The 26948-nt window shown below is 43.6% G+C and overlaps 1 protein-coding gene across 15 annotated transcripts in view; it reads right to left on the bottom strand.

The window, feature by feature from the left end:
* The window catches only part of ERC1 (ELKS/RAB6-interacting/CAST family member 1), a 530185-nt gene that overhangs the window by 90935 nt on the left and 412302 nt on the right, over positions 1–26948 (bottom strand). For all 15 annotated transcript variants that reach the window (XM_034780724.1, XM_034780799.1, XM_034780743.1 and 12 more), the window contains one exon: positions 10696–10840. In XM_034780724.1, the coding sequence (XP_034636615.1) occupies positions 10696–10840 (145 nt within the window). The remainder of the gene's footprint in view (positions 1–10695; positions 10841–26948) is intronic.

The raw sequence follows: 26948 nt of genomic DNA, 5'->3' as shown, positions 1-26948 counted from the left end.
TGGTAGCTTTCACTATTTGTAGAACTCTGTGTAGCCTCAAAAGCTTGTCTCTTTCATCAACAAAAGTTGGTCCAATGAAAGATATTACCTCACCTACCTTGTCTCTCTAAGAATCCTTTGTCAGCTACTGCGACAACTGTTTTGAAATACTCTGGTAGGTGACCAGCATTCTGTTATGTGCTTTGGTCCAAGTGCACCAGAGTGGAAAGTTAGATTGCAGCACAGATCCACAAAATAGAGGAAAGAGTAAGGAAGAGAGGATGGTTTCCACTGTCCTGCTGGCTCCATGGAACACACACTATAACCCAGTCAGCTTCCCCTTGTGGGGAAGGTGGAAAACAGGAGGCAGATGCAGGCAGGGCCCATCTGGGCAGGGAGACAAAACAAAATGTTGGCCTCCTGGCTGCAGCAACATGATGAACTCCATGGCAAAAATACTGCATTCTGTGGCTTATTAGAATGATGTCAAATTCCACGATCACCAAATTGCAGACTCCTTGACAGAGATGAATGGGAGCAATTCATACTTTTTAGAGTATCATTTCAGGCAGTCTGCAAATTCAGGTAGGCACCATTGCATCAGTTTAAACTTTCAAGATTCTCTCTATAAGGGCTGGAAATATATTTTTTGTTATATAAAAAGGTAGGAAAGAAAGAAAAAGGGAAGGGGGCTGTTACCTGCTCAGGGGTTGTGACCCACAGGTTGAGAACCCCTGCTATAATGCATTCCCATGATTTAAGTGCAACCAAGTGCCAGCCAAATATACAATATTGGTGTGGTTTATGCAAGGATAGTAACAGGATGTATTCACAAACTACAGAGTTACAATTCGAAATGACTGATCTCACAGTATTATTATTATTTATTATTGTATTACCATAGTCATGGACCAGGACTCAATTGTGCTAGACACTGAAGAATATGACCTTCAGATTTCCATGTCATCAGTATAAACTTTTAGAAGAACCAAGCTCATTTTCAAGGCTCTTGGCTCTACCACTTTCCCCAAATCTGAGATTCTTTCCCATTATAGACCTCTTAGGGTACAATTTCTTGGGCTGTCAAAAACCAGCAAGATGGTTATAGCTGAGAGGCAGTGTGGTCTAACGGCCACGGCACCAGACTGGGAGACAGGAACTCCTGAGTTCTAATCTGGGCTCTTCCATTGATTCATTGTGTATCTTCAGTTTCCCCATCTGTAGACTAGGGATGAGGATACTTACACTTCACTTCAGAAAGGGCTTTGTGATGAAGAAATGTTATAGAAGAGACACTGGGTGTTATATAAGCTATATATAGCTATCTAAGTGGCACTGGATGTTGTAAGGAATTATTTTATTAATTAGTATTTGTATGGGGATTTGAAGAATTAAAATGCTGTACTAAAATTATACTGCAGCCATGTAAAAATCTTAATGAATGAGAGCAATACCTGTAATAAACCAAAACAGTTTTTCTTTGGGCTGAGAGCAAACATGGGAAATTTCAGCCCCAAAAATATTTTTTTTAAAAAGTTACAAGTAACTGAAAACAAAGCTAATACTACTTTGCACTTCTATGACGTCTTTCATTTGAAGATATAAAATTACTTCACAAACAATTTATTAAGCTCCAATACCTCAGTGAGGTAATGAACCTGCCTCCTCAACTAAAGCTATGGAATCACTACTGAAATGTAACAAACAAGAGACTTGGCTGCTAGTTGAAGTACAGACGACATGCCTGGCTTGCCAGCATATTCCTCTGAGAGTAGGTGTGAAGGGACCTGAAGTCAGTGGCAGCAAGAAATTAACCTGTGCACAGTTTTATTTTAATAATATAAAAGGAAGAAGGGCAATGCTGGAAGGAGGAGGGCAAAGGAGTGAGAGTAAGTGTTAATTCCATAAGAAGGTAAATCACCGCCATAGAAAAAACTGTTGACACAGCATTGAATGTTGCTGTATGGCATTGTGGCATTTCTTGTGTGGCTGTGTACTCGGAGGAGCAAGGTTGAGAACAGATGTCACACAGGAAAGTGAAGGCTCCCAATGAAGATTGTCAATCATGCTTGGCCCTTTTTTCTAATCAGTTTTTTGCATCTTTGTCAAAGTGTTTACAAATTTTATTAACAGTTGCTCTATATTCAGGTTTGCCCTTGGCTGCGTCTCTGAAGTTATCAATATTTATGAGGTGAGAGTCTGCTTAAGGGTGTTTTTGAAGCATTTACATTCACTGCCCTTCCTGAATTTTCTGAGTTTCAGCTCGCCATAGGACTTTTTTCAGGAGTCTACAATCACCCTTTCTGACAACTTGACTTGTCCGCCTAGGATGAGGTGTGATTGCCTCGATGCTGGTTGTTTTTGCTCTTTCAAGGATGTTAATGTTTGACACTTTGTTTTGTCAGCGGACCTTAAGAATAGAGCAAAGACATTGTATGTGAAATTTTTCAAACTGCTTGGTGTGTATGCAGTATGCCATGTTTTACACCCATATAAAAGGGATGCTATCATTGCTGCATTGTATGTCACCGGTTTTGTTAACAGTATGAAGGTGTTGAGTATCCTATGGCGAAGTCTTCCAAAACCCTAGCTTGTCTTTTGCATTCTGTTTGACATTTTCTTGACTCAGGGAACTGTCACTTGAGATGGTATTGCCCAGGTATGTAAAATGATTGATATTCTTTAGTTTTGTACCATCAAAGGTGATGTTTGGTTCAGAGATGGTGGCTGATGGCACTGGTTGGAACAGGACTTCAGGATTTTCCAGGCTGAAAGTGAGTCCAAACAGTTTAGTTGCCTCTGAGAATCTATCAAGGATAAGCTGTAGGTTACTTTCACTATGACTAAATAGAGCACAATCATCTGCAAAAAGAGCTTCATATATGAGTTTCTCAAGGACTTCTGAAAAGTTATCCATCAGTTCTGTACCTTACGTAAATATCCTTCTGAAGGTTGTCAATTGTGTAATTCAGAACCGCTGCAAAGAAGAGACCAAAGAGGACCAATGCCAGCTCAGAGTCTTGTTTCACCCCAGTAGATATGGGGAATGGCTTAGAGAGGCCATAATCTGAGAGGACTTGACCAGTCACGTCTTCGTGGACTTGACGTATGATGTTAACAAATTTGATGGGGCATCCAAGCTTTTCTAGAATTTTCAGAGGCCATTTCCGCAGTGTCATATGCTTTTTAAGATCAATAGAGACAGCAAATACTTCCATGTTTTGTTCAACTAATTTTTCCTGAATCTGTCTCTCAACAAAAATCATGTCTGTGATGCTCCAAACTGATCTAAAGCCGCACAGGATCTCTGGCAGAAACTTCTCTGATACTGTTTCAACAGGCTGATTGAGCAAAATACAAGCAAAGATTTTACCATCTACAGATAGGAGGGCGGTACCATGGTAGTTGTTGCAGTCAGATTTGTTACAATTATAGTTACAAAAATAAAGGTATCTTTGAAATCCTGAGGACTTCTCAGTTTCCCAGATAGTTGACAGTGTTGGGGCCTGCAAGTTTGAAGTTTTCAGTTGGAATGTTGTCTTTGCCTGGTGATTTACCTGACTTCATTTGTTTTTGTATTTTTTCAAAAGGTAGGTAACTAGACAATTTCTTCATGCTGGGGGTCCTGGGTTCCTCTGCACCTCTGGGTTGACAATAGAAAGATGGCTGAGTAGCTCAGTAAAGTGCTGATCTTTCACAGATGCCTCTCTTGTCCTTGATTAAGGTAAATACATCTAAACACTTTAGTGAAGCTGGCACAAAATTTGATTAGCTATAACTGGTCTTCAGTGAGTTATAAAATAACTTTGTGTTGTTAGTATCGGCATAATGCTGTATTTCTTCTTCTGTCTTTTCCAATCAGCTGAGCCTTGGTTTGCAGGTAATTGAATGTGTCTTTGTTTGATGTTGACTCACTGTTGTTTCGCCAAGACTTAAACACATTTTCTTTTCCTTGTGGATATTTTGGATTTCACCACCATTTTCATCAAACTAATCCTGGTGCTGTCTTTGATTTTTATCTAGATCTGAATATATTCCACTTTTCGAGCGCGTCATTAGGTGATGATATATGGCTAACAAATTTTCCTCTAAGTTTCCCTGCAGTTTTATTGATGCAATGGATGTCTCAAGTTTGCTATGTCCAATTTCGGTTTAATCTGTAGACCACTGTTTCGTTGATCATCCTGTGGGGGGTCCAAAAGTTTGCTCTTCTTATTGCTCTGGTGATTTTCACATTCCTTATGTCTCTTTGCTGCATAATGACACAGTCAATCAGGTGCCAGTACTTTGATTTTGGACGTATCCACCAAGTTTTATATTTGTTGGCTTGCTTGAAGATTGTGTTGATAATAACGAGCTCGTGATCAGCACATTTACCGAGTAGGAGGAAACCGCCGCTGTTCATTTTTCCAATTCCATTGTTGTTTATTACACCACTTCAAGTCTCACTGTCTTTTCCAACTCTGGCGTTAAAGTCCCATAGAACTATGAGTTTGTCATCACTGGGTATAGATTTGATTATGTCATCCCAATTAGAATAGAATTGTTTATTTCTTCTGTACTGTTCATGACTGGAACATAAGCATTGATAAACACTGGTAACTAATCATCTAAAAGGGATTGAAAAAAAAACCAACCCTGGAAAACTTGAGTGAGGGTAGTTTGTTTTTAATCAGTAAATGTGTGTTTTGCTGTTCTTCAGTAAGCTCTGTTCAAGGGTATGGTACAATCTTGCTCACTGTGCCAGCTCAGCCGTTGTCAGATTCCTTGGTTCTGCTCCTAGCATGGCTCCCTGCTAGACAGAAACAATTACTGAGGAGCAAAGAGTGGCAAAACAAGAAGCTCCGTGACTGATAATCTGTGTGGATTACAGGCTTACAACAAAAGCCATGATGCTTCAATTGTATAGCCAGTATCACTGGATAAGAGCCAATTACACACACTTCAGCCAGAACTTTTTTATGTTTCTATCATAGAATCATAGACTTTAAGGTCAGAAGGGACCATTATGATCATCTAGTCCAGGGGTGGGCAAACCTTTTGGCCTGAGGGCCACATCGGGGTTCCAAAATTGAGTATTGAGGGCCGAGTAGGGAAGGCTGTGCCTCCCCAAACAGCCTGGCTCCCACCCCCTATCCACCCCCTCCCACTTCCTGCCCCCCTCAGAACCCCCAACCCAGCCAACCCCTCCTGCTCCTTGTCCCCTGATTGCCACCTCCCGGGACCCCACCCGCTATCGGAATGTGGCCCTGTGAACATGGGCGGAGGACTCAGGAGGAGCAGGGGCAGCCACACAGCCAGAGAGAAGCGGTGGTTTCCCCTTCAAAGTGCCGCTTCTCTCTGGCCAGCTACGCGGCCGCCCGGTGCTCCTCCTGAATCCTGTGCCTGCATTCGCCATGCTCCCGCCACCCGCACTGCCCACCTGCTCCCCTGCCCCCGCAGTGCAGCCCCTCCTCCCCTCCACGGGGGGTGTGCCAATACTGAGCTGCCCGACTGCCCGGCTCTGGGGCCCCCTGTTGTTGGGGGGCCCTGTGCCAGAGCACCCTGTCTTCACTAGTAAATCTGCCCCTGAGCTGTGCCGCCCGGCTGGAGCCAGCCACACCACCACCCTGCTGGCACGTCGAGCTGAGGCTGTGGGGGAGGGGGAACAGCAGAAGAGGGGCCAGGGGCTAGTCTCCCTGGCCGGGAGCTCAAAGGCCGGGCAGGACAGCCCCGCGGGCCAGATGTAGTTTGCCCACCTCTGATCTAGTCTGACCTCCTGCACAACGCAGGCCACAGAATCTCACCTACCCACTCCTGTATCAAACCCCTAACCTATGTCTGAGCTACTGAAATCCTCAAATTGTGGTTTAAAGACTTCAAGGTGCAGAGAATCCACCAGCAAGTGACCTGTGCCTCACACTGCAGAGGAAGGCGAAAAACCCTCATGGCCTCTGCCAATCTGCCCTGGAGGAAAATTCCTTCCCGACCCCAAATATGGTGATCAGCTAAACCCTGAGCATGTGGGCAAGACTTACCAGCCAGACACCAAGGAAAGAATTCTCTGTAGTAACTCAGATCCCACCCCATCTAACATTCCATCACAGGCCTACTTTAATAGCTTCTTGAATGGGATGTGTACGAACACAATGCTTTCCCTCACTGTCTGTCTGTCCACTCCTACGCCAGCCCCACTGTCAGGACACTTAAAACCATGCTACAAAGACAATGTATCTTGGCAGCTGAAATATCTTTTTCTAAATCTTGATATAGCTGTACTTGCAGTGCTCGGATACCTGGTGATGGTTGTGGTATAAGAACCTGAATAGAACACTTTACACTGAAGCTACTCCCTAGATGAAGATGAGGCTGTGACTGTACTACACATGGGCAACAATACTGTTGCCACCAACAATATTTCTTACAACACTTCTCTTTGCCTAAAATAAAGAGGACATAAGTCTGTGCATACACTGTGGTTCTGAACAGGCTGAACAATCATTCAGAAATCATAGAGAGCTTTCAGTTTTATCCACTAAATGGTGGGAACTCTGATATACAAGTTCCATAAATATCTAAACAAACAGATAGATCCAAATTCCCGGAGCCACTTATTTTGAAACATTTATTTTAACATCTCTCTATTCCATGCAGGGAAAACAATGGCAACAACTTATTTAAAAAATTCAAGTGTACTATCTAGATCACCTACTGGCATCCTTTGACAGGGCCATAATTATATGGCCTGAATCAAAGTCATCAGTAGCTTGGTCTTTTGGAACTTTGACGATGTTTTAGTCTCACCAACTTTTCTACACTCGGACCTACCTGCTGTTCTACTGACTGGGATACATGATAACAGTGATAATGTTACCATTTTTAGAAGGAAAGGTTACTTACCAGTAACTATGGTTTGAGAGTTGCCTCCATGCATTCACGATTGTGAGGGCACCATCTCACAAGTGGGAATACACAGAGGCTTCAAAGAGCATCAGTTACCACAGTATCAGCATTTTGTGCCATGTCATCAATTTTCTTTGTGGCAGATGAAAAGGGAATTCATTTTCTGATGGGGTAATCTTTAACAGCAGACATTGTCCTAAAATCTAAGACCAATAGGGCAAAACAGGGTCTATCTGCAACCCTAAAAGGTTCTGTACAGTTTCCTAGGAAGTGTTAATAAAAACCTGCCAAAAGTATGGAAACTCTCATGTAGTTACATGGTAGTAAGCGAGGAAACGGCTCGTCTGTCAGTCTCTTCTGACCCAGTTTTACATTCTTCTATTACAAAGAGAAATGCCTCTACCAGTGGAACTTTACTTTGGAAAAGTTCATAGTAGGAGGAGTGTGTGTCAGGTGTCAAACTGCTGGGTTTCCAGGGAAACAAGTAACTATGGAAAACTAATATTTGCGGGGAGGCTATTCTAGAGTCTAAAAAGCTTCTCCTCTCCCCCATTCCCCAAAGAAAGAAATTAACTTGAGAAACAATGAAATCTTTGCAATTCTTTAGCCTCATGAGGGAAGTCAGACAAATCCTTGTAGGGAGGAAGCATAAAGTAGTGCAGAAAGGCTTGTTTCAGCACTTAGATGTCTATCCTGACATGTAAAATGCTCTGTAAATGGTAGGAAGTATTATTATTACAGTCCAATGTTGCTTTCCACAAATGGCTCATTTCTATGTGGTGGAGCCATGAGTGGTGAATACTGGCCCCTCATTTCATGCTGCTCTGTGTATGAAGGGGATGGGGAGGAAGAAGACACAGAAGGCCAAGGAGATTTTAATTTTATGTACTTAAACCTTCTGCAAATGCCAAACAGACTGACCACAGAAGCTGCATTTAGGGCAGCTAGAGGCTTGTAATTGCTCTTCTCGTTACCCGCAAGTCAGGGACCCTGGCGACCAAAGCCTGCTCTGCAATCATAAAAATCACTGTGAAGTCTACAAGTAGCTATGGGCCAGTGATTGCAAATGTATTACAGCAACAACTGAAAGGTTGGTTACTTGACCGTATTTGCAGTATAAGCATTGTAGATCATTACAGGTACACAGAGGATGTGGAGTACAGGGCAGAGCCCTCTTGTTACTGAAGCAACCGAGGGTTTGTCTACATAGTGGGAAATGTACTCTATGGGGGTATGAGTTCTAAATCACACTAATGTATTGGTCCTCATGGTCTCTGCTGGTGCACACTAAATGTTCCCTAGTGCACTATTCAAAAAGCACTATGTTAAATTACACCAGCAGGATTTACATGGACCTCCCCCACTGCAACTTGAGACCATTGCTGCTTGTTCTGTCATCTGCCACCACTGAGAACAGCCGACCTCCATCCTCTTTGGAACCCCACTTCAGGTAGTTGAAAGCAGCTATCAAATCCCCCCTCATTCTTCTCTTCTGGAGACTAAACAATCCCAGTTCCCTCAGCCTCTCCTCATAAGTCATGTGCTCCAGACCCCTAATCATTTTTGTTGCCCTCCGCTGGACTCTTTCCAATTTTTCCACATCCTTCTTGTAGTGTGGGGGCCAAAACTGGACACAGTATTCCAGATGAGGCCTCACCAATGTCGAATAAAGGGGAACAATCACGTTCCTCGATCTGCTGGCAATGCCCCTACTTATACAGCCCAAAATGCCATTAGCCTTCTTGGCAACAAGAGCACACTGTTGACTCATATCCAGTCTGTTGACTCAAAAATATGATGCTTCTCAAACAATTCCACCTGAATAACAATCTGACTCTGAGCTCCCACGCGCATGAATTGAGAATCCCCATGGATCGGAGCCCCCAAGCAACAGCATTATTATTATTAAACATTTAAACTGTGGTTGTGCCTAGAGATCTCAACCAGCCTGGAGCTCTGTGGTGCTAGGCACTGTACACATATAGTAAATGACAGACCTTGACTCAGAAATCTTATTCCAGGAAACCTCACAGGTCTCAGTATGAGCCCACAGAGAAGAAAAATTCAGCCTATTCTCATATGCCTTCCATTTACAACTCACAGCTGTGGACCAGGACTTTAAGCTGTGATAATTACTGTATGCTGCTTGTTAAATCATAGTTTGAGAAGAAAATGAAGCACAGAAACACAGGCCATTCTTGGACAGATGGCTGGTGGATGAACTGCGTTAAAGGAGGCCAAAGCTCTCTTGATTTACATTAATTCCAGTGTGGGTGCCCGCTCGACACGCACTGCCGGGGCTTCTCTCTGACTTATAATTAGAACACACTGGCTGGCACTCACCACAGCACATCTGGACTTTGTTAGACAACCTTCAGCTCTGTTTTCTTGCATCAGCCCTGGCCCCCTCATCTGAAGCAGCCTCCCAACCACTGTTTCACCATGAACCAGTCAAGGAGACAAACTACTTTGGGAGCAAGTAAATTGGGACTACATTAGTTGGTAACCCTTGCCCTCCAATTCGCCTCCCTTCCTTCTGATGATAGAGGAAATCCCTTCATGGAAGTTGACAACCAATCCTAAGCAGGCAGCTCCATTTACTGGAAAGCCTGGTCAATGCTGACTGCTTCATTAGGAAATGTTTCTGTATCGAGGCACATTCCTGCAATTCAGGGACTAGAAGCTTTAAATAAAAAAAAAAAAAATTGATGCCATATCTTCTTTCTGAAATGCTCCCTCATCTAAGCTTTCGTGCACACAAATTAAAGAACCAAAATGTCTTTGGCAGGACTCCTTCCTTCTCTTTCACAGTAACACACGAGCAACTTGAGTGGGTGGGAACATGATATAGTGCGGGAGAGGCAGAGAGCAAAGTTGAAGGAGAGAATTGCTACAAAATCTCTCTGAACCCATGTACCTTCCTCCTTTGATGAATCCATGTCTCTCCACTGAAGTGTTTTAAATCAAAGAAAGGCTTGCTTAGTCTGAATGGCTGAAGAGCTCCGGAACTGCTTGTTGGGAAGTAAACTGGGGCTTATGCGTTTATGGATTAATTTCTGATTTGAGGAGATATAAACAATCTATATATGTTGTTCTCTTAAAAAAAGTCAATCTGTACATACATTATCAACAGCTATGCAATTATACAAACAACTAATACTTTCTGTCAAAGTTAAAAGAAAAGCACTATTTGCATTCTACCATAGCCAGTTAAATGGATCTATTCAGGCCCACTATACTATCGGGACACAACATTACTTCCTCCCCCAAAAGACCTCCCCTTAGAGTCCCTCTCTGTTTTGCAAAGGGATTCACAAGTCAGGCTGATGTTGTCATATAAAGACATGCATGCCCTTAGTAGAAAGCTACCCCCGCTCCATTATGTTCAGTATGACACTCTGGAAGCTCACCAGCTGAGAAGCACTTTCCACCACGATCAAACTGGGTATATGCATTTTACATTTGTGTCTCTTGCTAGCGGAATGCTATCTTGCTGGAAAGTGACAGTATTTATGACCCTACCAGTAAAATTAAATGTTATGAAATTGTAAAATCAGTTTCTAAACTGCTTTAAAATTGGTTAAAGTCAAAAAAAGAACTTTATTATGTGAACACTAAACATTTTATTTCAATATTAAATGTTAAGTGTAAAACCACTGTCACTAGAGCACTAGTGCCTTCTAAGGAGGAAGTGGAGAAATCCCTGATCAGAAAGCACCCCTGGTTCTGTCCCAGTACTCAGCAAGGCAGTATATTTTTAATTTATAAAGTTCTATCACCCATGATAATAATCCCGTACCACCAGCTCACATGCCTGATTCTGTCCCTTCCCACCTGTTGCTTGAGCTGTTGCACCAGGCGGTCCTTCTCTCGCTTCAGTGCAGCCACTTCATCTTGGGTCTTCTTCTTAGAGGATGAAAGCTCTAGCAGAGCAATGTTGGCATCTTTTTCACTGATGGCAGCTAGAAGAGCTTCTTGTCTGGGGGAAAAAAAAAGAACACACTGGTGTCCTTAAAAAGTAAGGGGTATCTATGACAACCTATACTCCATGTTCACCCTTTTATAAGGTTATGTTATTTTTTTTTTTAACAAAATATGTCTTTTGAGGTCTGATTTGAAAAATCAATCTGTGAACAGTATTGTACTGGTAAAATATGTGTGGCAACACTGTATGTAAAGTTACAAGCCTCTACTGTATAACATTGTTATAACAGGCTCCAAGGTTAAGAAAAGCAGGCCCAAATCAGTTTTTCAGAAACAAAGAGACACTGGCACCCCAGCCAGGTGCTAAAGGGCTATCACCTGCTTAAGCAGACATTCTCCATCAGGGGGAAAGGGGTAAACAAGAAATTTACATTCCATCACAGGGACAGTTTAAACCTCACGTCCACAAGAGACTGTTTTGTTACCATGACTCAGCAAGGATATTTCTAGCATAAGAAACTGAATTATAAAGAGGGGAGGAAAATGTTGGATTTCACTATCCTTTTTCATCTCTGCTCATGACATCAGTGACTCTCAAAGAACTGAACTTGGGGGTGGGATGGGGGAATCCCGGCTGGGAGGCTTTTCAGCCAGTACAAACTGCTGTAAGCTTATGGTGAGAAAAACCTTTTGCTTTTAAATTCACTTAGCTTATTAAGTTAGTCATTTAGCTTGTGTATAATCTTTTTATTTTCTTTGTAACCAAATCGGACTTTTATGCCTCATTACTTGTAATCACTTAAAATCTATCTTTCTGTAGTTAATAAACTTGTTTTATTGGTTTATCTAAACCAGTGTGTGTTTGGATTAAAGTGTGTGGGAAACTCCATTTGGGATAACAAGGCAGGTACATATAATTTTCCACTGATGAAATGATGGACTTTATATGAGCCTGCATTGTTCAGTAGTGTGCTGGGAAATACAAGATGCACATTTCTGGGGGTACAGTCTGGGACTAGAGAATCTGCTGGTGTTCTTTTGCAGTGTAATTCATGGCTGGCTGGCTAGTAGCACACAATGCAGTTAGCTGGGAACAAGTTACATACTGGAGATTGTGTTAACTGGCAGGACTGGCTGTTCACCTATAAAGCAGTGTAAAAGGCATCTCAGGTTGGAGAAGACAGTTATTCAGCAGTCCAGATTGTACCCTGGATACTGTCACAATACAGAGTTGGACATATGTGGAATGCTGTGATAGGGAGTGTGATTCCAGGGATAGGATTAACTATGGCATTCACAAAGGTGGTATCAAACTCTGGGAGACTTACTCTACAACAGTCAATGATGCAATGGCTTATAAAAGACCCTATTTTGCTGTGTATCAAGTCTATTGATTCAGTAGGTAGGATGGATAACCAGGTAGGATGGGAGAAAAGTGATGTGCTGTGTTCCTGTTCAGAACTTCCTAGTTTCTTAGACTCAACTCAGCATTGTTTTAGGTTAGGTTTTCATCATTTTTGGGTACTTCAGACTGTTCTAAACAGATTCCCTCTATTGTAGTGGTTTCTAATATATACTGGTGTGATATGTAAACATATAACAGAGTGGACCATTGTGTTCCACCTTCTTAAAATATATTGGCTATTCATGTAGCTATCTGAGGAGGAAAGTGGTCTGTGGCAAATTAGCTGCACTCATTTTAGCAATGCACAGTATTCCCAGAAGCAAATGAAGATAACAGGAAGATACAGGCCCTGTTCTGTTATCAGAGAGATGGTGAAGAGGCCTCTGGCAGAAAGCACAGGGGTTAACTGAGAGCTGGCAAAAGGGCACCCTCCCATATCAAGGATGCTTTTGCTGTCCTGTGACTTCCCCTGTCAGTATTCAGGATGATGAGGAGCTTTTGTCAGCTTTCTGTATTGAGTGACTGAGACAAATGTAGGCTTGTCTTCTGAGCACACCATTGACAGCTCAGAGAGAGTTGCATATGAGCTAAAAAACTAGTGCAGGATCCTGCGGTCACAGTTGTGTGATAATTAGACATAGAATTTTACCTTTTCCCAACAGCATCTAACTCTCTCATATTCTCCTGCACTTTGGGAGCATCTTGTGGATGCTAGGAGACAAAGATCCTGTTTCAAAAATCTACAGAACACATATCAATTGGGCATACTTGTATATGTTAAGATGAATTCTTGTTTATTTTATATTGTTTATTTGCAATCATATCGCCTTACTTCTCTACTCAGTCTGAACTCTAACTTAAGTAGGGTTGAGCCTGGTCAGTGCTTGTAAGGAAATCCCTGGTGCTGAAGACACTGTTGTCCTGTAGGTGGCCCTCTTCCCTGAGTTAGTACTGAAGCAACATACAGCAAGAGCTTCATTTGATAGATTAAAGATCACACAGCACATTGCATAAGAGTAGGGCTTGACAACTCTAGTGTCCCGGCCAAAATTCAATACAGACTTTCTGAAACCGAATTGCTGTATAAAGTTCCATGTGTCTTTCCAACAGAGAGGAGAACTGACCTGGAGTATGAGATTAATTGAACAAGGCATCTATTTTATTTTGATTCATTTAAATATGCTCAACAAACACTATGAAAAATTAAGATGAGGCCTTGAAAAATCAGTAGATTTTCGAATGTGTTCTAAAGTTTTTCTGTCCCCTCAAATCAAAAGTGGCGATGTCAAGAGTTTAAACTTGGTTTATATACTAGTTCAATGATAACTTATGCACAGGACTACCTTTACCATACTGGATTGCAGAAAATTTTAGTTATTAAATGTTGACTATGTTTGGTCTCTGCATGTGTTACCATTTCTGTTGAGTCTGGTCAATGTTTCAAGATCCAATTAACCTATTCATTTTTTAATTGAAAAGCATTTCTAGAGGTCATCACTGAGCAGACAGCAACTTTTGAATGCAAACTGTCATTAGGCTTCTAAGTTAATTGCCGTGATATTCTCTGAAAATCATGGGTTTTTAAAACTGATTTTAAAAGAGAAATTATGTTCCCTTACTGCCGCTTGCCGACACATTCAATAGAAGATGGAGTCTCTGTGACTGAAGAGGGCAATGTCTACTGCAAGTTTTCCTTGACGCTGATGAGAAGGGTACAGTAGGAGATGTGCTCTACAAGTGTCATCTGAAGAGGTATATGTGAAAGACTCTCTGCTGGTTTCATGCTCCTAAGTTAGAGGCTACCTCTGAGGCAGCTCCTCCTGCCTGAAACAGACTTGTCTCAATACAGTCCAATCAGAGTCAGCAAATACTACCAGTAGGGGAGAATCTATGCTGATGTCCTTGCAACATAAAGTGGAAGCCCTCTCTGTACCAGGTGCAGGCTTGAAGGCTGTATTTAGGTTATTCCATCATACAGCTAAAGACTATACTCTTGGGTTATGTTTACACTAGAGAGCTTACAGCAGCACAGCTGTATCGATGCAGCCATAGACGCCGACTCTGTGGGTGCTCCGGGGTTGGAGCTGCTCAGCTGCTCAGCACCCATCGGCAGCTCCCCGCTCAGCTCACCTCCGCCTCCCCACCCCGAGTGCGCCCTGTGCCTGCTTTTCCTCACCTAGCTCCCAGCGCTTGCACCGCGAAACAGCTGTTTTGGGCAGCTGGGAGGGAGGGGGGAGGAGGGGAAACGTGGCGCGCTCGGGGAAGAGGCGGGGCCGGGGCAGGGATTTGGGGAAGGGGTCCAATAGGGCAGGGAGGGGGCGGAGTTGGGGCAGGGACTTTGGGGAAGGGGTTAGAATGGGGGCGGGGCAGGGAAAGGGTGGAGTCGGAGCGGGGCCAGCGCGAGCACCCACCAGCACTGGGGAAAGTTGGCGCCTATGTATGCAGCTGCGCCACTGTAAGATCTCTCATGTAGCCACTCTATGCTGATGGGAGAGAGCTCTCCAGCTGACATAATTAAACCACGCCCAATGAGCGGCAGTAGCTATGTCAGTGGGAGAAGCTCTCCTGCCGACATAGCGCTGTGCACACTACCATTTATACCAGCATAACTTATCCCGCTCAGGGGTGTGTTTTTTCACACCCCTGAGTGATACAAGTTTTGCTGACATAAGTGGTAGTGCAGACAAAGGCTCCTAAAGGACCACCCTCCCACTGGGGGAGTGCAGCTTGTTTTGGCGACACCCCTGACACACGGATGTTGCGAATTTAAAGAGAGGAGCAGGATAGTAAATCTAAGCAAAATTAGGACAAGATAACACATGAAGAATCTTTTCTTTCTGGCTTTTTGAGATAAAAGATTTACCTACAAGGCAGTGAGAACTAGGGTTGCCAACTTTCTAATCACACAAAACCGAACACCCTAGCCCCGCCCCTTCCCTAAGGCCCCGCCTACTACATTCCTCCTCCCTTGGTGGCTCGCTCTCCCCTGCCCTCACTCACTTTCACTGGGCTGGGGCAGGGGGTTGGGGTGCGTAAGTGGGTGAGTGGTCTAACTGGGGGTGCGGGCTCTGGGGTGGGGCCAGAAACGAGGGGTTCAGGGTGTGGAAGGGGACTCTGGGCTGGGGTAGGGAGTTGGGTGTGGGAGGGGCTGAGGGCTCCGGCTGAGGTGCGGGGTGCAGGAGGGGGCTCCAGGCTGGGGCCGAGGGATTTGGAGTATGGGAGGTGGTACGGGGTCTGGGTGAGGGCTCTGGGGTAGGGCTGGGGATGAGGGGTTTGGGGTGCAGGAGGGGGCTTCAGGCTAGGGGATGGGGCCAAGGGATTCAGAGTAAGGGTGGGGGCTGAGGCAGTGGGTTGGGGTGCAAGAGCGAGTACTGGCTCTGGGTTCTGGGCTGGGGCCAGCGATGAGGGGGTTCAGGATGTGGGAGGGGGGCTCTGGGCTCGGTCAGGGGGCTGAGGTGCCGTGTATAAGGGGGTGAGGATTCCAGCTGGGTGTGCGGGGTCTGGGATGGGGATGAAAAATTTGGGGGGGGCTCAGAGCTGGGGCACGGGCTTACCTCAGGCGACTTCTGGTCAGTGGCGCAGCGAGGCTAAGTCAGGCTCCCTGTGTGTCCTGGCTCTGCGCTGTGCCCCGGAAGTGGTCAGCAACAGCTCTGGCACCTGGGGCGTGGGGCCCAGGAGGCTCTGCGCACTGCTCTTGCCCACAGGCACTGCCCCCCAGTTCCCACTGGCTGTGGTTCCCGGCCAATGAGAGTGTGGAGCTGGTGCTCGGGGTATGGGCAGTGTGCAGAGCCCAGTGCACCCCACCCCCCGCCTAGGAGCTGGACCTGCTGGACGCTTCTGGGGCGCAGCGCGGTGCCAGGACAGGTAGGGACTACTCTGTCATAGCCCTGCAGCACCATCGACCGGACTTTTAACGGCCCAGTTGGCACTGCTGACCGGAGCTGCCAGGCTCCCTTTTTGACCGGGCGTTCCGGTCGAAAACCGGACACCTGGCAACCCTAGTGAGCACATGCTCTGGAGGCCAGAAAGGTCACTGAATAGAGGTACACCTCTCAAACATTTGATAATAAAGGGCTCTTCAATCTAGCAGACAAAGGGATAAAAAGATCCAATAGCTTGAAGTTGAAGCTATACAAATTTAGACTAAAATGACAGTACACACTTTTAACAGGGTAATTAACCACAAGAACAACTTACCAAGAGTTGTAGTGGGTTCTCCGTCACTGGAAATTTTAAAATCATGACTGGATGTTTTTCTAAAAATATGCTCTAGTTCAAACAGGAATTAATTCAGGGAAGTCCTATGACCTGGGTTATGCAAGAGATCAGACTAGATAGTCACAATGGTTCCTTCTGGCATTATAAATTATGAATCTCTGAAACACTGGTCTCCTGACACATTGATTTGCTATCACAGACCTGACCAGAACTTCATAATAGCATTAATGAGTAAAAAGAACTCTAAACAACTAATAAAACCTTAAACCAGAGTACACCAGCATCAGAAACTATATATCATAGAACCTCAGAGCTACGAACTGACCAGTCAACCACACACCTCATTTGGAACCGGAAGTATGGAACCAGGCAGCAGCAGAGAAACAAACAAACAAAATTAAAAGCAAATACAGTACAGTACAGTGTTAAATGTAAACTAATACAAAATAGAGGGAAAGTTTAAAAAAAAAGATTTGATCAAGTAAGGAAACCTGTTTCTCTGCTTGTTTAATTTAAATTAAGATGGTTAAAAGCAGCATTTTTCTTCTGCATACTAAAGTTTTAGGTCAGTTGTAAACTTTTTAAAGAACAACCATAACATTTTGTTCAGAGTTACGAACAACCTCCATTCCCAAGGTATTCGTAACTCTGAGGTTCTAGTGTACATTAAACCTGATTAAGACCACAGAAAAAACTGAGGTCTATAAGCAAAACCAGCTGTGCTGTTGCTTCCCAAACATTTGGTGCCTCAGGTAAAAGAAAAAAGGCATCCACACAGGCATGGTATTCTAGCACTACGTGAAACACAACTCTACAGATGGTTTAAGTAATGGTAGGTTTATTGAAACAAAAATCTAGTAAACAATGAAGTAGGGATCAAAATCATAATAGCATTGCTTAGAAAAGTCTAAAGTCAAAGGCATTTGTACTTGTCTGCTAGCATTTTGAGTCCGGATGTTTCATCAGAGACTAATCTTAAAATATATATAACTGCTACTATTTTTCACTCCTCCATTCTGTCCCCTCTCCCCAAAATAATTTTGGACACAATTTTAGCTGCTAATATCTGAAGAGCATTAGGTTTATGAGATTTAGCAGTTCAAAATAGTAAAAACTAAAAATCACATCAGAATCTAAATAATGGAAATACAAGATAGTAATCAGAATGACATCATTTAAAAATTTGATCTCATTGTTTAACAGGACCAGAAACAAATGCTATCCACAAATGGAAAGCTAAGACTTCAAATTATACATAGTGCACAGAATTTCTAGCCCTGAGAGTTTGAGATATGTCAAACTTCAGCACTGTCACTTCCCTTTGGTCTAGCTGTGTTTTTTGGTATATGTCCAGAAATTGTTATATTAAGTCCCAGACCAGCATAATTTTCATTCCCTAACTTAAGGGTAATTGTCTAAAAATATCCACTTGCCACTTGAAAAAGAGGAAAAATGACCTTTAAAGTGAAGGAATTGAAGATGTTCTTGTTAGGAAGTTTCCTGTTTATCCTTGTCTCAGAATTTCTCTAACACACATTCAATCCTGCTTTGAAAGTACCTGGAGGAGCGGATTTACCATGAAACAAACCAATGGCAATGGTACGGGGCCCCAAAATGCAGGACAAATCTCATCTGACAACCTGACCCTGAGTCCCGGCCGGTGGCGCAGCAGGGCTCAAGCAGGCAAGCTGCCTGCATGCTGTGGCCAGTGGCCTCACGCTGCTCCCGGAAGCCGACAGCTGTTGGCATGTCTCTGCACGCCCATGGTGGGGGGAAGGGGCGGCTCTGTGCGCTGCCCCCTCCCTGGGCAGTGCACGGAGACCTGCTGCTCCCCTCCCCCCAAGGGGTGTGCAGAGATGTGCCAGCAGAAGGGCTAAGGTGACTCTCTCATCGCTCTGCCTCTCTTCCTCTGTGCCACGCTTGGAAGCAACTGGCATGTCCCTGCGGCCCCTGGAGGGGCAGGGGGGTGGTGTCTCCATGCGCTGCCCCTGTGCTGAGTGCCAACTCCGCAGCTCCCATTGGCCAGGAACTGCAGCCAATGGGAGCTGTGGGGGCTGCGCCTGCGGGCAGTGGCACGCGAAGACCCCCTGGCCTCCCTCACCTAGGAGCCGCTGCCAGAGGGGTGTGTGTGACGGTCGTTTTGGGGGCTGCGCCATCCGAGGTAAACGCCACCCTCCCTCCCCCCTGCTGCCCCAAAACCCTGCCCCAGCCCAAAGCCCGCACCCAAACTTCCTCCCAAAGCTCGACCCTCAACCCAATCCAGCACCCAAACTCCCTCTCAGAGCCCAACCCCTGCACCCTAACCCCTTCCTCCAATCAAGGTACCTCACTTTATTTTCATTTACTTCCCATCACTTATAATATAGGAGGAGGATGAAGAAAAAAAGAATAAAAAACTGGAGGGGGGGGGGAGGAGAGAGAATGCTCTTTTTCTTGTCTGGGTCCCGAGGGGGGCCCCCAAAACTGAAGCTGCGCACAGGGCCCCACTAACTTTAAATCCGCCACTGAGTATCTGAATTCTTAGTGGTAAGGCTGCTCTTAAAGGGCCTGTCTACATGGGAAATTTACTGCCATAATTATACCTCTACATTTATATTGGTGTAGCTCTCTGGATGGACACTCTTATTCCACACAGGGAGTTATACCAGTATAACTATAGCAGTATAATTATACTGGTAAATTTCCCTGGGTAGCCCTCAGATCATGTTTTCTCCTTAAGAGAACTGTATTTCAGGATACTGCCAGCTAAGCTCACAGCTGAATTTTTTTAATGACAGAAAATGTAAGAGATTGAAAGCAGGATAAAAAAAGATGATGTAAAATTTTTTACAGGCGCTGGAGTGGCGGGCTCATGTAATTCAATTCTGATTTTACTGAAGTTCAGTGCTTTGTCTACAGGATACATTAGCAAGAGAGACCAGGAAACCTCGTTTGTGATATTACCTGGTGGTTCTCTAGATAACTAGCAGGGTGACATTACACTTTTATGCACAAGACAACAGAGGTATCAGAAGAACTCTTGCCCTGTCTCTCCATTTTTTTTTTTTTTAAAGGAATGAGTGTTATTTAAAGGAATGCCTAAAGGCGGCCTCCATTCCAGTTCCAGAGGAACATGTACTGTGTATTCCTCCCTATCTGGAACAGCAGAGGGGACATTTGGGGCTATTCCTGGAACAAACGTGTCTTCAGTGTGTGTGCCTCACTTGTGGAAGAGTTGTATGACGAAAGGTGCATTCAGTACCACTGTGTTGATCTTGGCTCATCCTGCTAAGAGAGTCTGCCTGCACATTTTTCTCCTCTGCCAGGTGTAGAACCATTGGATGCATGTAATGTATGCATCTGCTAGCACTTCATGGCCTCCTTGCACAGAAGAGGAAAGTAAGGTTGGCTTCGTTTTTTCAGATAATATAATGGTGTTGACTATCATAATGATGGTGGAAGGAGTTGGAATGTCAAAGAAAACTCTGCAAAGATGCAATCTCTGCTGTTCCATGAAGAGTTCTGCCTCTTCAGGGATGATCAAAGTTCTCTGAAGATATGGTGGGTTGACTAGGCCATCCAATGTTGTAAGAGTCTCATGTGCAGCCATGCATATGGTGTCACATAGGAGGATAATGCTAGGGGTCCCATGTGCTTCAAAGAATTTTGTTCTTTGGTAGGGCTGAAACCTCAGTGTCTGACGGATGCTGGTGAACCCTTATGTAAAGTGGAGTTCAGCACTGGATCCATAAAAGTGATTCTCTGATTGACAAACATGGTAGCTGATAAAGTTTGCAGCTGACACAAAAATTGGGGGAGTGCTAAATAATGAAGCGGATAGGTCATTGGTAAAGAGCAATCTGGATCACTTGGTAAGATGGGTGCAAGCAAACAATATATGTTTTAATATGGATGAATATAAATGTATACATCTAGGAACAAAGACTGTAAGCCATACTTAGAGGATGGGAAACTCTATCCTGGGAAGCAGTGATTCTGAAAAAGATTTTGGGGTCATGGTGGATAATCAGCTGAAGATGAGTACCAGGGTGATGCTGTGGCTAAAAGGGCTAATGTGATCTTTGGACGCATAAACTGGGGACTCTTCAGTAGGAATAGTGAAGTTATTTTATCTCTCTATTTTAGCAATGGTGAGACCACTGCTGGAATACTGTGTCCAGTTCTGATGTCCACAATTCAAGAAAGATGTTGATAAATTGGAAAGGGTTCAGAGAAGAGCCATGAGAATGAGTAAAGGATTAGAAAACATGCCTTATAGTGACAGACTCAAGGAGCTCACGCTATTTAGTTTAACAAAGAGAAGATTAAGGGATGACTTGATTACAGTCTATAATACTTACATGGGAAACAAATATTTGATAACAGGCTCTTCAATCCATCAGAGAAAGGTATAACAAGATCCAATGGCTGGAAGTTGAAGCTAGACAAATTCAGACTGAAAGTAAGGCATACATTCTTAACAGTGAGGATAATTAACCGTTCCAACAATTTGCCAAGGTTCATGTGGATTCTCCATCACCGGCAATTTTAAAATTAAGATTGGATGTTTGGTCATGTGCAAATTGAGTATTCTATAGTTCACAATGGATGCCCATGAAAAATCAGCAAAATGCTAATCACCAGTTTGCAGGGACTGGAGGAAAAAACAAAATCAGAAAGGGTTACCCGGTTTAGGAGTAAAACAAACTTTTAAAACTATATCAGGGGTGCAGATGAACCCCCCCCCCATTTAGTCCTTCAATCTGTGAGGACAAGCCACCAGCGAGCTTGATCTTATCAGAAGAGATCTCAGCCAACCTGACTGAAAATGCAGGGCAAAGCTATCTTATAGGAGATAGGGGAATGCTTTGTTAGTTAAGGTTAGGCTCTAGAAAGTGTGTTTTATATGTAACCATTTGTTTCCAAAATTCTTACTTTCTATCACTTGGATCTATGTTCTTTGATAATAAACTTATTCCTGTTTTCACTTTCTCTCTCTCTCTTGTTAGCTAGCTAGCTATGTGTTAAGTAAAGTGGTGATCGGAAACTGAATCTGACAAGCTGGTGTGTACTATTCCTTTGGGAGTAGCAAATAGAGTTCTGTGAGTGTTCAATGGAACAGGGACTGTGCATTTCAGAGGGACACTTTGAGGACTCAGGTATTGGAGTGTGCCTATCACTAACCTATACAGAGATGGTGAGGTCTGTGGAGACCTGGAAGGTAGTGCTTGTATTGCCAGAGGCTGGTGGATTCAGGGAGCTGATCCACAGCAGGCACAGACAAGACTTCCTCACGCTAAGTGCAGGGAGTAGCAAGGTGCCTCACAATTCTGGATATTCCTGGGAAGCATCACAGAAATGAACACACAACAAAAAGAACTGTGCCATCGAGTATGCCTTCTCCAGGCACTGAATGCGGATGTCTGACACTAAGTAGATAAATGGACAAGTGGTGCACGCATGTGGCTTGGTTCCCATCATAACCTCAGAATCAAACCAAAGCCTTAAGGGAGTCCTCAGTCAAAGGGACAATTTGTTTTTGTTTTGGTGTTGTTTTAAAAAAAATCAATTATGTACAATTTTAAGACTAAATCCTACTAATACTAACACTCAGAGCTACAAAAAAAGGGCACTAAGTAAAGTTTGCAAAGCAGACTGGACACAGAAGAGTTCCCTAACACTTTTCATAGCAGAGGGAAAGGAACAGAGATGACTGGGCATTATATAGGTTCAGGCATTGAATGCTGATGTCATTAGAGGGGGTTGAGCAGCCGCAATGGACATGGCTTTGATAGAGATTCTGTGAGTGTAAAGGTATCAACAGGCTGTGTGATGAGGCCAATAACTGTTCATACAAAAAGAGTTTCATTCCAGCAACAGGGGCACTACTTACTCTCTTCAGAGGGGTAGTCTGTATCAGCAAAAACAACAAGGAGTCCTTGTGGCACCTTAGAGACTAACAAATTTATTTGGGCATAAGCTTTCATGGGCCATAACCCATTTCATGGGATGCATGGAGTGCATACCTGCCTACTTTTTTTCCACTCCATGCAGCTGATGAAGTGAAGTGGGTTACAGCCCACGAAAGCTTATGCCCAAATAAATTTGTTAGTCTCTAAGGTGCCACAAGGACTCCTCATTGTTTTTACTTAATATCTGTAGCTTTATATAGCCAATGACCTGAGAGACCTTGTGTTAAAAGATCTCCACAAGAAACCCTGCAGTTTTCTGTCATGGCACATCCAAAGTTACCAATTTTGATGCCATACCAACAAAGGCTTCTTGTCTATAACTTCATTAATATTTGCCCTGCAAAGGCCCACATTGACTGAAAATGATTGAAATGTATGTAGAAGTATATTAAAGGCAAGACTTCATGGACTGAGGAACTTAGCAGTCATATACAAAAAAAATATTGCAAATAGCCAATTTGAGTGAAATTTCTTTTTTGTATTTATGGACAAAAAATATGCTAAAAACCTAAAAGTTCTTGTGCTACTGGGGTGTCTTATGCATCAATATTTTCTACAATCATCAGTCTAACAAGTAATGTGCAATAAATTAACATGTCTATCTTTTGGTAGAAAGTATAGGTCAAGATATTACCCCATGCCCATAATTTGTTTTTCTTGGCAAGACTCGCCTTTCACTGTAGGTTGGACTATGTTACCATTTACCCTCAAGAGAAGTGTTTGTACATCAGCCTAACTACATGAAATGATAAATTTAATACATCTGATGCATTTTTCTATGTAAATACCTAAAATATTACTATTTTCCTTGACAACTAGCATATTTTCCTCAGCAGCAGCACTGAAAAAAGTACTACACAAACCTTTTTATTAGAATGCCCTTGTATATGGCATTTATTTCTCAAATATTTATAAGTGACAGCTTATCTGGATTGGTATGAATTGACTTAATTATTGATATAAATCAAAATGTTATTTTCTTATTCAAATCCAGTGTTCACTTTGAATTATGTATATTGCCGTTGGCACTGTAGTGCTTAATTCTCAGAATAAAATACATTTTTATTTCCCAGTCTGAAAATCATGGCATCCTATTCATCAAAGTCACTCTTGTTGGACTTGTCATCATTGTGAATGACAGGTTCAGCAGCTTTTTTGTCAATGTTCTCGCACTTCTGACACTTACACAAGTCTGGGTAGGAGAACCCACCAGCAAGATAGGAAAATCTCCCTGTTTGACATTTTACATGCTTGCAGTCACAATACAACGCCTACAAAATATTAATCAATAATGCGGCTTTAATTCCCAATACCAGTCAAGAAATGCAAATTGACCAACAGTGTGACTTAAGACTGATGTTTATGCCTGCAACATCTGTAATAGGGCTCCTAATTATCACAGCCTGGCAGTATGTTTCACTTGAAGAAATGTACCTGTTACATTCTTCATGGTCACATCTTAATTCATCAACAGCTGTGACTGTCTCTGAACACTTCTGCACAGTCAGGCAGTGTCACTCCTCTCCACCAGCTATGTGGACAGTGATGTCTTTGCTTACACCTTACATATCTGCATCCCTCCCACACGATGTACAAGAATTTCTGAAGTGCTTCCTTATTGTTGCCATCAGAAAGAAACTTCTTCCACAGACTGGGGTTTTCTGGTCCTTTCTGTAGATATGTCTAGTTTGGGAACCACTAGCTGCTTGGCATGATTGTTCCATATTTTTGATGCTAAGATCAGAATACGGATCTGGGACAAAGTCCAAACAAGTACACTTGTACTTTCTTGCAAGCTTAATCATGTACCCTAAAATGGTGTCTGCAAGCTCACCAAATGTTGAAGGAACAACATGTAGTGCTTGGATGACAGCTACTCCATCAAAGATTATTGCACATTCTCTTGAACCTGGTCAATAAGGCAGTCTCCAGCTTTGGACTGAAGAAGATTGAGCAGAGCTGATTTGCTGTTTTTTGCCAAAGTACTGTCAGCTAGCAAGAGGGTAGGAAACAGCTCCAAAAGAGTAGGACAAGATTTCTGAGAGATCAATTTTCCTCCTTTGACCTATTACAGTGCCCCACAACGTGTTACCTGGGCCACAGGGGCAGGTGGCAGGGCAGCGGCAGCCTGGATCCCAACTCTGGACCTCTGCCACATGGGGCCGGCCGGCTGCTTGCCCTGGACTCCTGCCACACGGCTGCCCTGGATCCCGGAGCTTGCAGGGACAGCCGGCTGCCCTGGACTTCGCAGGGCCGGCAGGCAGCCCCAACCCCGGAACCCACCACATGGGGGCAGCCGGCTGCTCACCCCGGAGGTCACAGGACCAGCTACCCCAATCCTGGACCCCGGCTGCATGAGGTCAGCTGGCTGCCCTGATCCCAGACCCCCCGCCGTGCAGCTGCCCCAGACCCTGGAGCTCATGGGGCCAGGCGACTGCCCCGGACCCTGGACTCCTGCCACATGGGGAGGGCCAGCAGCCCTGACCCCTCTGTGCTGGGCAGATGGGAACCTGGCAGATCCCGGTTCATGGGCCAGCCTTTAGTACAAAGCTGAGCTGGGTGGCAGCTGTGTGCTAACTGGGCCGCATGTGGCCCGCAAGTTGAGAACCGCTGACCTAATACAAGAAACCTTACAAAGTGTGCCTTGTCATTATGAAGAATCATGTGTTTGCCAGCTACTTTTGCTTTTGTTTTTACTTGATCACTGAATGTTTACAATTTCTGGCTTTTGATGGGAGGAAAAATGTCCTGAGTAGCAGAAAGCAGCCACTGGCTCAGGAAGTCTATCAATCAGTGCAATTTCACCTTTCTCTTGAGCAGTAAATAAGTTGTTTGTAACCTTACTGGCAGCAACACCACCTGAACTTAAACACACTAGTCCATTTTGAGGAGCATTAAAAGGACTGATCAGACATTCAATAGTGCACAGAATGCTCATTATGGTTGTCTCATCATTCTGAATTCTTGTGCTATCAAGATTTTTCTGTTTGTGTATTTCTGGAGTCATGCCTGGGTAAATCTTGTTATCCCCAACTCTTCCTGGTCTACAATGAACCTCTGGTGGATGATAGTGGCACAGAAAACCTTGTAGGCTTTGCTGTACATCTTCTCAGCACAAGTAGGTAAATCTGGATGTGCCGTGACAGAACACTGCAGGGCTTCTTGCATCAAACTTTTAATACAAGATCTCTCAGATTATTGGCTTCATCAAATTTCATAGAATTGCCCCTCTTGCTGGAATGGAATGACAATAGTAGGCCTCACTATATGACCTACAAGTGGCATCCCAGAGCCTCAAAGTAGAAATACACAGGACAAATGAGGCTTTTTATGCTCACATTTGAGGAGGCTGATTTAGTGGTCAGTGACCAAGTACACTGAGATTTATTAAAGTATTTCTAGCCCTCCTACTGGAAGAAAAAGCAAGTAACATATACTGCACCTCAAATAGATTCAACTACCACGTGTCATTAATACACAATATCAGTGGAAAATGCCAGAGTGTAAGATGTGAATGCTCTGAGTGTAATGTAGTGAAAACCACAGCTCACCCCCTACTGTACTATAACCACCATTCTTGTTCTATTCCTATTCTTCCTCTCTGGTGAACCACAGAATATTGTTGAAAAAGCGAGTATAGGCCTTCCAAACTATTAAGAAATCCTCAGCACTGCATGTCTAACTTGCTGTATTCTTGGATAATGAGTTGCTTGCAGCAGAAGTCCAGTGAGAAGTCATAAAAATCATCCATTCATTGCACCACTGATGCTTTAACTACCAGACCAGCCAAGTTCGTCCTCTGACCTTTACCCCCTAATAGAATCAAGATGTCTTTAAAATTGCCTCGCTACAGCACTTTGGTTTCAGGAAACTATAAAGATTCCTCCCCCAGTTCCCATCCTGGCAAATCTCAAAAAGAAGACGACGACTTTTGGTAAATATTAATGGAAAGAGGATTTCTAAAAGAGGTTTTGTACTCCACAACACACTGCTCGTGACTGCAATGCTGGGGCACTTTATAAATGGTAAAATTAGAATGATGACAGGCTTTAATCAGTGCTGGACTGATGGTGTTTCAAAGGGTAAGTGTTGTGCATGTTCATACATACAGTGTATGTGTGTGTGAGAGAGACAGAGAACACGGATGCTATACAGGAATATTAGCAGTCCATCCCTTGAGTATTGTTTTACTTTGAATGATCTTTGACTTTACTCATGTGCAGAGTAACTCTGATAGCATGGATGGTATTATATGAAAGCTACACTAAGATCAGCAGTTTGGGGAGCTTTTAATGTCACTGTGAAACTGGGATAATCACATGTGCTCTAATCTCATCATAGGAATCAAATCTGGTTTCTTTCCTGATAGAGGCATAGTATTAAACTGCAGTGTTAGAGAATCTGTGACTCGAGTCCTTCTTTTAGGTGTTATTTTTAACTGACTTGTAAGCAAGAGCGTTGTGCTACTTTTGGTTACCTCTGCAAGCCTTCCAGTCACTTACTGAACAGCTTTGCTCTCTCCTCACACCAGATACAACCCACTTATTGCAGCGGCATCTCAATACTGTTTGTTACACTTTCCTCTCACT

Source organism: Trachemys scripta, chromosome 1 (genome assembly GCF_013100865.1).
Source record: "Trachemys scripta elegans isolate TJP31775 chromosome 1, CAS_Tse_1.0, whole genome shotgun sequence".
Taxonomy (NCBI): Eukaryota; Metazoa; Chordata; order Testudines; family Emydidae; genus Trachemys; species Trachemys scripta.
The sequence above is the reverse complement of the archived record's forward strand: the minus strand, read 5'-3'. Positions and strand labels throughout refer to the sequence as shown.